At 46.2% G+C, this 12,901-nt stretch overlaps 1 protein-coding gene across 1 annotated transcript in view; it reads right to left on the bottom strand.

The window, feature by feature from the left end:
• Positions 1 to 6,222: 6,222 nt before the first annotated feature.
• PHF5A (PHD finger protein 5A) overlaps positions 6,223 to 12,901 on the bottom strand; it is a 9,145-nt gene continuing 2,466 nt past the window's right edge. The window contains exons 2-4 of the mRNA XM_050936033.1: positions 12,192 to 12,215; positions 9,776 to 9,942; positions 6,223 to 6,954 (exon numbers count right to left, since the gene is read on the bottom strand). Of these exons, the coding sequence (XP_050791990.1) occupies positions 6,865 to 6,954; positions 9,776 to 9,942; positions 12,192 to 12,215 (281 nt within the window). The 3' untranslated portion in view covers positions 6,223 to 6,864. The remainder of the gene's footprint in view (positions 6,955 to 9,775; positions 9,943 to 12,191; positions 12,216 to 12,901) is intronic.

Genomic DNA, 12,901 nt, shown 5'->3' with positions numbered 1-12,901 from the left:
GCGCAAGGATCTCCTCTCCCACACCCAGCGTGACGCGCCCCGCAAAGGACAAGGGGGTGGGGGAGAAGGGAGAGCCGGAACTACTTCCCCAAACCCTCCCTCGAAATTAACCCTTTGGTCCGAGCCTGTCCCCAGCTGTTAGTCGCCGCGCGCCTTCTCCCGGGGGGAGTCCCTGCGCGGATCGCCCGGGGGCAGCAGTGTGTGTGATTGTGTTTTCTCCCCCCTGCTCCGGGTTGTGACTTCGCTAAAGCCTGGAGCTCCCCCCCCCTTTCCCTGTAGCGATCTGTTCATGGTGGATCACCTCTGGCTAGGCAGCTAGGCGATAGGACAGCGCTGCAAGCCAGGGCAGCTCAGCTGGCTGTTTTTGCAGCTTGTGGAGGGGTTTGTAACGTGTGGTTTATGCACTGGTTTAAGAGAGAGGAGAAAGGGGCCCGGAGGGATTTGGAAGGGATCAATAGCCAGGCTGGATTGACCTGAGATATCCTCAAGCTCCTTATCGCTTCAGGATTTTGGGACAGAGCAAGAGCATCAAAAGGGAGGGAAAGAAACGATAAGATTTTTCTTTTATCCCACATGCATCATTATCCGACGTCTCCCAGCAGCAGCTACAGCGAATGGTGTTAACGGTGTTTGGTGTGTGTGTTTAGAGGGTGGCTAATCATCGTAGACGTCCATCTCTTCGACGGAGAGCGAGGAACCGCTTCAAAAATGATCTCAAAACAGAAGAAAAGTGCTTTGAACAAACCCGTTCACACTCCGAAAAAAACGAGTTGAAACAATCTCAGCATCAAATCTCTTCAATTAAAAGGGTAAAAACAACCCTCTTTGAAAAAGTGGTTGATAGAAATCCCCTATCCTGATCATTCCACCGGCTGCTGCTCTGCAACCCCCCCCCCCCCCAAAAAAAACAACAAAACCCTCCCCCAGCAGCTGTGAGAAAATAAATGCGTTACAAGGACTCCCCTCCCCGCTGCTCAATAGAAACCCCGTTATCCCGTCTCCTGATCCTGCCACTGCCGCTCTCCCCACGAGGCGGGGGCTGTTGACAGGCTCGGTTCGGAGTGGGACACACGTGGGCCCGCAGACGGGACTAGCTGAGGGTGCCCCACGCCTCCAAGGAGGGGGCGTCGGAGCGGGGGTGACATCAAGGCAAGACGGACGCAGGCTGCGCTAGCCGCCCCGCCCCGCACGCCCGCGTGTGCGAACACCCACCGCGCCCGTGACTCATGGGATCATCGCCCCCTTCCCAGGGGAGACCCCGCACCGTGCCCGAGTTCACAGGCTATAGCCAGGCCGCTCAGCCCTCGCCAGCCCCTGTTCGGGCGGGGAGCGAGGGAGGGAGCAGCTGCAACGCGCCGCCACCTCCCCTCGCTTCGTTTCACGGCGCTGTTCGCGCCGAGGCCGAGCTCTGCAGCCAGCATCCTTCTTAGCGCAGTGTTACACCCCATGACACGGGAGCAGCAGGCCAAGAGCCTTTTAAACCACAGGGCCCCCCGCCCTCCAGGGACGTGACTTTAACTGTCCGCTGGGACGCATTTCCCTCCTCTAAGCCTCTGGTTGCAACGCCCAGCTCAGGGACTACTTTTTCCCCAACGCGCTTGCGCATTGACATCATCACCACCACTTCAGGCGCAGGCATTGACACGGTGCGAGCAACCTGCAAGGTACACGAGCCCAGACTGTGCTAAAAATAACAGCAGCATGTTAGCAACAGCCTTCCCATTGGCTGGCAAGGTTAGGGGGTGCCTCCGGATTGGTCTGTTGCGTCAACCAGTGAGCTGAAGGGGGCGTGTGCGAGCAGGGCCGTCTCAGCCACGGAGCAGAGGCTGCTGGGAGGTGTAGTTTTCTATCAAAAGGTTCTAGGAGGCCTGACAATGGGGTCTTGTGTGTTCAAGTCCTCCTTGTGGAGATGAACAGCTATATTGTTTTAAGGCTTATCTAGGTCAAGTAGGCAGGGCTCACCTTAAGCACAAGCAAGATAAAGGATTACTTAAGACTGCACTAGCCTTGGCAGCTCATGGCCTGAGTCCCAGACTGGGGAGGAAGGCAGTGCAGAGCTTTGTAAAACTATTTGAACTCCAATTGATACATCATCTACTAGTCACACTATGACATGCCATATATTTACCTTTTTCAAAATGGGTTAACCCCTGAGAAGAGGCTCTGCAGTGACATTATTTATATGCATTTATAGGGCACTAATCACTATTGTACTGGCCCCACTTTCTATGTTTTAAATTGGGAACTGTTAGGAATTCCAAATAAGAACAAATACACAATAAGCTCCTACAGGCCCCTAACTTTAAGCACTCAGAATAGGAAAAAATACAGCCAGTTATCTACCTAAGCGTATGTCTATACAACAATAAAACACCTGCTACTGGCCAGGGTCATCTGACTTGAGCTTGCAGGGCTCAGGCTATGGAGCTATAAAATTGCAGTGTAGGGTCTGAGAACCCAGGCTTCAGCCCAAGCCCAAATGTCTACACTGCAATTTTATAGCCCCAGAGCCCAAGTCCACTGACCCAGGCTAGTCATGGGTGTTTTATTTAAATGCAGACATACCTTTACCACCCAGGATTCTGAATAAAAATGTGTCTTGCAAAGTGTTCTAGATGCAGCTATGTAAGAGACATTTCTTGGGGGAATAAACTCCAGAAATGTGAACCACTACTGAAAATAGCCTGCTTCCACCTTCTGCAAGCTTTGGCTTCAGGACAGTTGGGTTCAGAGTGAACACAAATGGATGATAAGTCAGAGAGAGAGAACATGCACCAGTCTTTTAGATAATTAACCACCAGCATCACCATTGTCAGAGAAAAAGTAATAGATTAGATTGGCCAAAGGTCTGGCCCAATTAATCTGTTCCCATTTCCTTTCATCCTAAAGAATTCTTCAGAAAAGGTAGCATAGTAGATTCATATGTAACCTCATTATTGGATCCTCTTAACTTGTGGAGTTACACTTATTTTTTAATCATCTCAGAGCTTCAGACTACAAAAGACTATAAATCCTTTTGAAACAGTTGAAATTCTTTCAGGTTAAATTGCTCTCCACAATGGCTATTCCAAAAAAAATATTCACCCCCAACCCTGTTTTCATGAGAATACTCTGTGTTCACCAGGATCTCTCTATGGCTCCTTTACACTTCACCCCCTTTTCCTCACAAACCTCTCCCTCCAGCCACCATTTCTGCAGCCAAAGAAGACTGAATGAACTCAGTCAAGAGTGCATCTTGAAAATCTGTTGTGGCAGTCAGTGTTGGATACTACACTGCAGTAGGCATGGCTACTAATTCATCTCCCCTCCCTCTAAAAAAGATTTGCAGCGTATGTGGGGTTTTTTTGTTTTTGTTTTTTGGAGGGATAGGTTGAAAATGGGTGGCCATTGGGAAAATTATGAAACCTATAATGAATAGAAATATCTCCATTGCTTTTCATTTAACAGCAATTCAAGTAAAAGAGTGCATTACATTGCTTTGCTTCAAATAAAATCATCCTGCCAGCCAAGCATCAGGAAATGAAACTGACCAGTCTAGGTTCAGTATCATGAGTAAAAAAGCCAATTACATTTCTGAAATTCTGTTTTAGTTTTAATAAGATGTTACTAATAGCACACAAGGACTCTTAAAATATTTCTTTCTTGACTATGTTCCTTTAATTATCCAGAGGTTAATATACAGAGAAAGAGAGAGTGGATTTCCGTCCTAAGGATCCATTTATGCATTCTTGACCACTTGGCTATTATGACAAAAGAGAACTACTGAATCAGACACACGCACAACAGGGAAGGAATCTCCAGGTTGCCAGAACAAAGCTAGTTTGGCTAGGTTGTTCAATGCCAAGGAAGGTCAGTCAGGGTATAATTGGGCATAATTAGCACTTCCATAGGCAGGAACATTCTTTACTTTCAAGTCACATGACACTTAACTAAACCCAAAGGAAATGAGAAATTCTTTCCTGCCTTAAAAATGAAAACATTTGCCAATTTGAACATGTCAACAAAAAGTTCCCACCAAGAACCATGAAGAACAAAAACACGGCTGCTCCTATTAAGTAAAGTTTCAGATAGTAAAATCTGATCCCTGTAGCCAACACTGAGAGAGAGAGAGCACACCAATACAATCCAGACATTTACCAACATCCAATTTTTAAAGGCGGCAACATTTCAGGTTCAGAGGGTCCGTCAAGCAGTGGACCAAATGATTCAAGGGACTGAGGCTGGGTTTTAGAGCCATTTACCAGTTCCATATGACCCTGTCCCAGCTTTTTTGTAACCAAAAGTTATGACCCCTTTTTGGTAACTCATATGAAATGAGGTGACATTGTGCATGAAGTGGGGAAAGAGGACTCAGGATATGTGTTCATGTCCCAGAACACTATAAACACCTCATTAGCACTGTGAGCAGAGAGGTTAAGTTTTGAATAGGCCAGGAATTCTCCAGTTTTTTCTAGTGTGGACATTGTAAATACAGGGATTTTCTTGCAGAAACTTCCTCTTCCATTTACAGAAGCACAGCATCCCTGTGGTAATTACAGCAATGACATATGTAGAAAAGGAATACCAGGCATGCATATTTAGCTTTCTTTAATTCAGTTTAGCAGCATGCCGCCTAGCTGTTCAACTATATAGTGATGAGTGCCACTATAAGACCACACTGCTCTCTGCAGACACCCACCAACCATCCCACAGATCAGTTTGGGAACCTCTGAATTAGGCCATTTGAGACTGAACTACTTTCTGAAGTCCTGCCAGAGGCCCCTCCAGGGCAGGGCTGTGGCACAACAGGAGGGCAGCGTGTGGGGGAAGCTTGTACTGCCAGTGCCCTTGCTGAACCGGTTCTGGGCTTAAAGAAAGGACTTTGGTCTTCACAACTGTCAAGGCAAGCAATTTCTACTCATTTCAATGATTTTCTTTTTTTTTTTTTTAAAAGACCCTGCAATTAAGGGTCACAGTTCTCATCACACAGAATCTCTCTGTTTCAGAGAGCCTGTCTTTTCTAGGGATTAGAAACTAATGAACACAAGATAAGTAATCACATAAGAAAGACAAAATCTTCACTGCAGTGCTACCCTTCTGTATCTCTTGCTCTGCTTCACAAGGGAGGGCCTCATCTACACTAGCAGTTTTAGGGCAATCTCCCATCCTTGCGGCAGCAGCACAGGAGAGGCACTGCCACTGACCTAGGCTACACACGCTAGTGGTAGTGGAAGTCTTCTCCAAAGTTGGCTGTGTAGACAAGGCCAAGGAGAAAAACAACCCTCTCCCTCCACTCGACCAATGGACGAGAACCACTAGATAAGGTAGTTTAACTCTTTCACAGCTGCCAGAACATGGAGCTACATACCTAGTAATCAAAGTTCTGATCTTAAACTATAAGCCCTTGATTCCCTACAGCAGTAGCGAGACTGGGAGTGCTGAGGCAACAGCAAGCACAGCTGTATGGGGGGAAAAGGAAGGGAAATTCCTTGTCTCTCTATAGCGATCCCTGCCTGGATGGTACTTCTAGTTGTGCCAACAGGCTCAGATGTGAACACTGCATCTCAAACTACATCTTTGTTGGGACCCTAGACCACAAGTGGGAAATTCTACTGCACCCCAAATGCAGTTTAGTTTCTCTGCCCCTCCTGCTCACGAAAGCAGCTCCTTAGAGGTTAACATGATTTGCAAGCTCCTGGTCAGGAGGGAAGGGGAAGGTGTGTACATCCTGTACATGAGCTCTGTCTCCTTCCCCAGGTCTGTGCTGAGCAGCCTGGGAGTCCACAGCCTCTGCTGGTGTTCAGCAAACAAGCAGGCTCCAGTTTTCAGTATATGGCTATTAGTCTGGAATATAATAGCTGGTTTCCAGCTACAGCACAGAAGGCTCTAACTTCCTGCAGCAGGATAGAGTCAAACAGCTCAGGAGGCTTTAGAAAGGGATTGGATGTCTGCGTGGTGAAACAACATCCAGACACATTAGCAAAGGCAAGGGTTACACAAAGCAAGCCACCCTCCTGCTTCAGGACATAAAACGATCAATGGCTGCGGTGAGAAAACAAACAGCGGTCCTTCCCCAAAGCACCACACAAGAGGTCAGCGTAGCCATGACTGGCCACTGTCAGAGAACAGATGGCTCATTGTTAATTTCTAGTTTTGCAACTCCTAAATTCTTACACTGTCTCAATCACCTTACAAAAGGAAACTCCAGGAGGACGATGGGTGGGATGAACTAGAGAGAAATCCTTCTGTTAGAAAAAGGAAAAAAACTTTATTGGTTTACATTTTGCAGAGGTAGTTATAGAAAGGGCCTTCAGTTAATCGGTTGAAGAAAACATAGGGACATGTAATGGTTGTGCTCATATGAAAGGGCATCAGCCATGAACATGCTAGCCTCCCTGTATAACAATATATAGAGATTTTCGGTGGGTCTGCAATCAGAACTCATTCCTTAGACTTTAGGGGTGTGGCCAGGGGAGAAGACTTCTTATCAACTGAGAGGAAGGTCATGGAAAGGAGAACTGCAGGTGACTCCCCAATTCCAAAAGCGGACAAGACATGTAAAAGCAGTGCTACACCTTGATAGGAGAGCAGATGCCCTTAGAATGTAAATGCTTGCCCACCAGGCATTCTGCAGAGCCGTATGGCAGACACTAGCCACGCTTGAGAGATGGCAAGAGTCAGTAGCCTGCTTTTGCCATGTGCCGTTCTCAGCTATTATCAGGTTCCAATCCCCAGTCAATGTTGTTTCTTCCCCCACCCCTCACACATAGTTTAACTTGTAATACTTTAGAGAAGATTAATTGGTTCTCAATAACAGTGAAGTCCAGAGATGCTTTAAGACCCTTTCCCCAACCCTGCAGCAGGTACAGCAGCACCAAGCGTGGATCACCTCTTCTTGAAGCCGTACTTCTTGCGCTCGTAAAAGAGATCTGTCTTGGAACTGCCCAGATTGACTATCTTAGGGCAGCCATCCCTCTGGAAACATGCAGAGAGAAAAGGACACGGTTAGAGCAGAACAAGCTCGAGTGGGGTATGAAGAGTGACCACTATTTTCCACCCCAAAAACAACCTCCTGGAAACACTCATGCAGGCACAATTCCCTTCTACTCCATTGGCTCCAGACATCAAAACTGAGGAAGTGGAGGGGAGGAGGGAAGCACTGCTACCATTAACTAGGACATTCTCTTCCTCAGGGGAGCATGGAGAACAGTTTGAATAACATAATCAGTTTAATGAAAGAGATGTACACAGGGCCGGCTTTAGGCACTGCGGGGCCCGATTCAAAAGAGCTGCCGCTGAAGACAGCGGCGGGTCTTCTGCGGTAGCTCAATTGGCTGCCAGTGCCTTCGGTGGCACAGGGTTCTTAGGGATGTTGCAGGGCCCTCTTAGGGGGAATCGGGTGAATCGCCCTAAAACCGTCCCTGTATGTACAAAGCCCCGAGACTGGATCCTTCTAAGCTGACTTATGACATGACTTATGGGGGCAAGGGGAACAACCGTTCCCCATCCTGAGTTAAGAGGAACCTATTTCCATTAGGTTTTAACACATATTCCTTGTGCCCTCAGTTCCTTCAGCTGAAGCAACTCCCAGATTCCCCACACTTTAGACACATCAGAACTTGATTCACTGTAAAGGTCACATGGCCATTTTGCAGGTGCAAGGATACTCATAACAAGCGTATTTTGGGAGGCCTCCACATCCCAGTCCTACCAGCTGGAGGGAAAGCCAGACGTAAGTCGAGCAGGTTAGGGAGAATAAATCAAGTATGCAGCTGTGAGTTATGGGAGATGGAAAAATGTAAATACAAATCAGAACATGAGCCAAAACCCTCCCTGATAATGGGAGATGGGACATGTGCATGTGCATGCCAGAGAATGTTGCCCATGGGTCACCCAGCCTGGCATCTGTGCACCTCTTGAGGGCAAAATGCTGCTGCTGGAGTTGGCAGCTGTGCTGTGCTGAGAAGCCCAGTGGGCATTGGCACATGTGTCCCTGGTTGTTGCGTAAGCTTGAGTGGATTAGACAAGAAAGCTTTTGGGCAGATGTCATCCACTGCAGAGACCGCACCCAAGCTGCAGCACCAAAACTTGCTGTTATGGGGGAGGAAGGAAGAGGTGGGAGGGGCAGGATAGCAGAGATAGAAGAGGGGGGAAAAAAATTGAAATAATTCTCTCCTCTCCCTTCCCACCACACCCACATATATACCTACACCAACAAGCCTCTAGCGCTTGTCTTGTGGTTTCACTTTGAACCTCCTAGGTGGGGCCCTTCCAAATCTTCCCTCCCACAACTTAGGGCATCTGTGATAAACCTGGCAGCTTCATTACAGGCATCTGTTCATTCCTCCACCCCCTCAAAAGAATTTGGCACATGCTCATACTTCTATCCTCAAGAAAGAAACCCTCACTGCAACCCAAAACTTGCCAGGATGACATGGCATGACCCTGGCCTGTAGTCCCAAATGGGGCATGTGTGGAACCAACGCCCCTCCACGAAACAGGAACCAGGCACCTTTGCCCCTTTACATGAAGGATGTTTCTTCCAGCCAGCTCATCCATTTTTTGCTTTCTGGCTTCACATTCTAATGGAAGTACGTTCCTCTTGACTCTGTCTGGGGCTGAATGTAGAGCATTTGGGAAAGTAAGATTAACTCATTTGACTAAACTAAGGGAGAGTTAAAGCTTCAGACACAGAGCTCTGTCTGCAGAAGCAGTACTGTGGTCCTGATCATTTGTGTTCATTTAAAAAATCCTCTCAAGACACTTTTCCACAGGAAATGGGTGTCCACCTTTTAATCACTGCATTCCGTCTCTTTAAGTTCCACCTGCTGTTTTATTTCATTCATTCACATCCTGCTCTAACTGCATATAGTGCTGCTGTACACGGTCATACTGCCATGTTTCACCTCAAAGGTGGCTGTGTTTCTGTGTGCAGAGATCACTCTCACACCACTGTCATTAAGCACTATGGGATCCTGCTACAGAAACATAAGGGAACAGGACCACTAGAAAGAGGGCACTTCTAGGTTGGAACATGTTTGCCAACAGTACATAACAGCCCACAGCAGTGAAAAACTGATATCCAAATAAAACGGGAAAGGGAGTTTTAGGTCTGTAGAGCGCAATTACCTGAGTTGGAATTTGGTCAGGTCACCAGAGCCATAACCCATATTTTTATGAAAACCCACATGGGATTTTAATGGCTACAAGTGGCCCATGACTTTTGTTTTTCATCTAACCCAGAGGAAAACACCAGCAGTACCGGATGTCCTGCAGCACCACACATACACAGGGCCATTGATTCAGTGTTGACTGAAATAGTCACATGCTTTTTGCAGCATTTGAGAATTTCTAAGCTAGTGACCTGACCCTGATAAAGTTTAGCTTGTGAGACCTAGTAATATAACATCTTACGTGGTAATGCTACAGGCAACGTGTGGATGAAGTGAATCACATACGTGCAGTTTGTAAAGTATTTTTCAGTCCTTTGGGATAAAGGCACGAGAGAAATATCACAGGGCTTATTTGTAGATCTCACAGCATTTTACGAAGGTGGCTAAGCACCACTATCCCCAGATGCATAAAAGAGAGGAAGAGAGGTGAAGTGACTTCCTCGTGGTAACATAGCAAGCTAGTGGCAGAGTTGGTACTAGAGCTCAGGTGTCCCAAGTCGCAGCTCCATGCTCATTCCACAAGACCACAGCTGCCTTTAAAGATAAGCATGACTGTTAAATAAACAGCACATCTGTTCAACAAGAGACAGAAAGACAACCTTGAGGCACTGCATCCAACTTACATCCTTCTCCTGGATGGTGCACTCCTTGCAGTAATAGGCATCAGAGACTCCTGGACCTCCGCAGATCACACAGCGCCCTTGGTACGACCCATAGTTACACTCATCACATATGCGCACAAGTGTGCAGGGTCGCACATATGAGTCACAGATCACGCATTTACCATCACCTACAAATAGAGAGCACAGTCCTCAGCTAAAGAGTTTCCTTCTCCACCATTCCCACAGAGAGGGGATTGCTCCCTATCCAACCAGGTCCCCCATACACTCTAAAATAGTGAGACTGAGCTGGGAAATCCTTCTCGCTGACGTATGACAGCCATTTTACTTCTCTGAAGAGAATGAGCAAGTAGAAGAGCCAGTATTTTACAAAACTTCATTTTCAAGTCTTTTTGCTTTGCAATCAGAATAGAGATGAGGGCCAGCACTCTGATCAGCCAGCATTTTACAAAACTCTTCATGACATCATCCCACCACGGTGTTGTTAAACTTTCTGAGGAAATTTAGCACTTGTAAGAAGCTGCTGAATTGACAGCACCAAACAGTCTTTTAACTACAGGACGGGTAAAACATGGGCAGCAGCAGTGCAAGCATCTCATGCACCACCATATAAACATGAGACTGGATACTACCTCCAAAGAATGAAAGGGGAGGTTCAGTCTTCATGATCCTTGACTTCTGAGAGGGCCAAAAAGAGGGCGGATTTGTGTAGACAGCCACAACAATTTCTGTGATGTGGAAACCTCACAAAGAATTGAGTGAAACCTAACAGCTCATTTCACATAGGCCATATAGCCATTAGATGCCAGTGACAGACTGTAATGTCCTGGACTATATCCAAATCAATGACCAAGAGCTGAAAGGTTCATATCCTATTACCAGTCCCCTTGAGTCATCTAATCCCTACTGCCACTAAGGATTCTTATCTCTGTAGTGATGAGGCTTCAACTACTTCCTGTGGAATCTATTCCACTGGCCATATACTCGTAAAATGCTTCCCTAACGTCAGACTAAGGGCTTGGCTACACTTGCTGATGTAGAGCGCTGGGAATTAAATCAACCTTCAGAGACCGAGGCAGGGAAAACGCTGCTGTGTGTTTACACTGTCAGCTGCAAGCACACTGGCACAGCCACATTAGCAGCTCTTGCAACGCCACAAAGAGCAGTGCATTCTGGTAGCTATCCCAGTGTACAAATGGCTGCAATGTGCTTTTCAAATTGGGGGGCTGAAGTGTGACAGGGAGTGAGTTGTGTGTATGTGGGGAGAGAGACAGTGTGTTTTGGGGGGCAGAGATTGTGTCAGCGTGCTGTCTTGTGAGTGTGTGTGAGAGAGAGAGAGGTGGGGGCAAGGAGAGATGGGGGAGGTCTGCTGCTGTCTGAACTTACAACAGCAGCATTCCACAGTAATGGTTTGCTTTGTCCCAGTGCAGATAAGCGTGCCGGCTGTCAGAAACGCAGCTTTGAAAGGGGATATCTGCATGCCTGCAGCCAAGTTCAAAACAATGAGAAGAGTGGCCACTTGATTTCAGGGGATTATGAGACGTTTCCGGAGGCCAATCACAGTGCATTAATGCAACACGTCGGCGTTTCAGCCAGGGTGCAGCAAGCTTTATGCTTCTTATGGAGGTGGATTACCAGGAGCGCTCCAGCTGCAGAGTCCAGGCGCTCTAAGTGCCTTGCCAGTGTGGACACCTCAGGAGTTAAAGCGCATTAAAGCAGCCCCGGGTGCCCTAACTTGCAAGTGTAGCCATGCCCTAAATTTCTCCCTCCTTTGCTTCTTTTCCCACTATTTTCTGAGACACAAGCTAACACTCTTATTTCATTTATACTGTGCCCATGAAAGGACTGATCATACCCTCTCTTTCTCCCAAGTCTCCTCTTTTATAGTAGGAGAAGAATGTATTTAGTTATGTCTCTCTTCACATGATCTAGCTTCAGATAATTTTTGCTGTGTATTTCCCACACTCAGGATTATGACTTGAGCCTTTATCAAATTGTGCAACAGGCATTTTTGGAAAATGGATTTTTTCTTTTTTAAGATTACCAAGTTATCTTTTTGCAATACAAATGGATCATCATGAACTGATCAGTACAACCCCAGTTCCTTAAACTCTGGCCATAAACCTGTTTTTTAATTCACAGGTAGGACCCTCTCCCTCTATCTTTTCCATGACACATACCGTAATCCTCTGTGCTTGTATGGCATCTTCCATGTAAGCCTCTCAAAGTGCTTTCCACATATTCATCAATTTAACCTCACAACACCCATGTGGGTTTTCCCATTTCAAAGTGATTTCTCCAAGCTTACACAAAAAATCAGTGGCACAGCTGGAAACAAAATCCAGGCTAAATCTCAGTTGTGTATTCTAACCATATAACAATGCTCTCACAAAACACCGCAAGCAGATGTTATACTTACATTTTTCACACAGTCTTCCAATAGCTGCAATAAGTAAAGCAGAAAAAAGAAAAATTATTTTTGACAAAACAGGGACAATTCAAATAAAACTTTTGTTTTAAATAGGTGAACTGCAATTTAAAAGTGAATTAATGTTTTTTAAAAAATGTGTTTAAAATCTAAACTTATTTAACTTATTTAAAGCTCAACAGCAGCCTTAACATAGCAAATACACACATTTTAATAGTAAACAGTAAGCATCCTTCTAGACATACATGTGCCAAGAACAGAGTGTAGAGTTCAATGTTTCCCATGTATCAGAGGGGTAGCCGTGTTAGTCTGGATCTGTAAAAGCAGCAAAGTATCCTGTGGCACCTTATAGACTAACAGATGTTTTGGAGCATGAGCTTTCGTGGGTGAATACCCACTTCGTTAGATGCATGTGCACATGCATCTGATGAGATGGGTATTCACCCACGAAAGCTCATGCTCCAAAAACCTCTGTTAGTCTATAAGGTGCCACAGGATACTGTAATGTTTCCCATGCGGCATTCAATGGCACTATTCATACTTCCAGCACAGCGCAGCTTTCACTACACTGCTTCAGGTATTAGCAACAGCAGGGAAATAACAGAGCCCTGTACACAGGCCATGGCAGAAATTTTCCATTGCATTAATGGGAGCTGGATGAGGTTTTCAGAAATGAAATTATTTTCAAATATTTTGTTTTT

Source organism: Gopherus flavomarginatus, chromosome 1 (assembly GCF_025201925.1).
Source record: "Gopherus flavomarginatus isolate rGopFla2 chromosome 1, rGopFla2.mat.asm, whole genome shotgun sequence".
Lineage (NCBI taxonomy): Eukaryota > Metazoa > Chordata > Testudines > Testudinidae > Gopherus > Gopherus flavomarginatus.
Note: the sequence above shows the minus strand (reverse complement) of the source record. Positions and strands in the feature narration are given on the sequence as shown.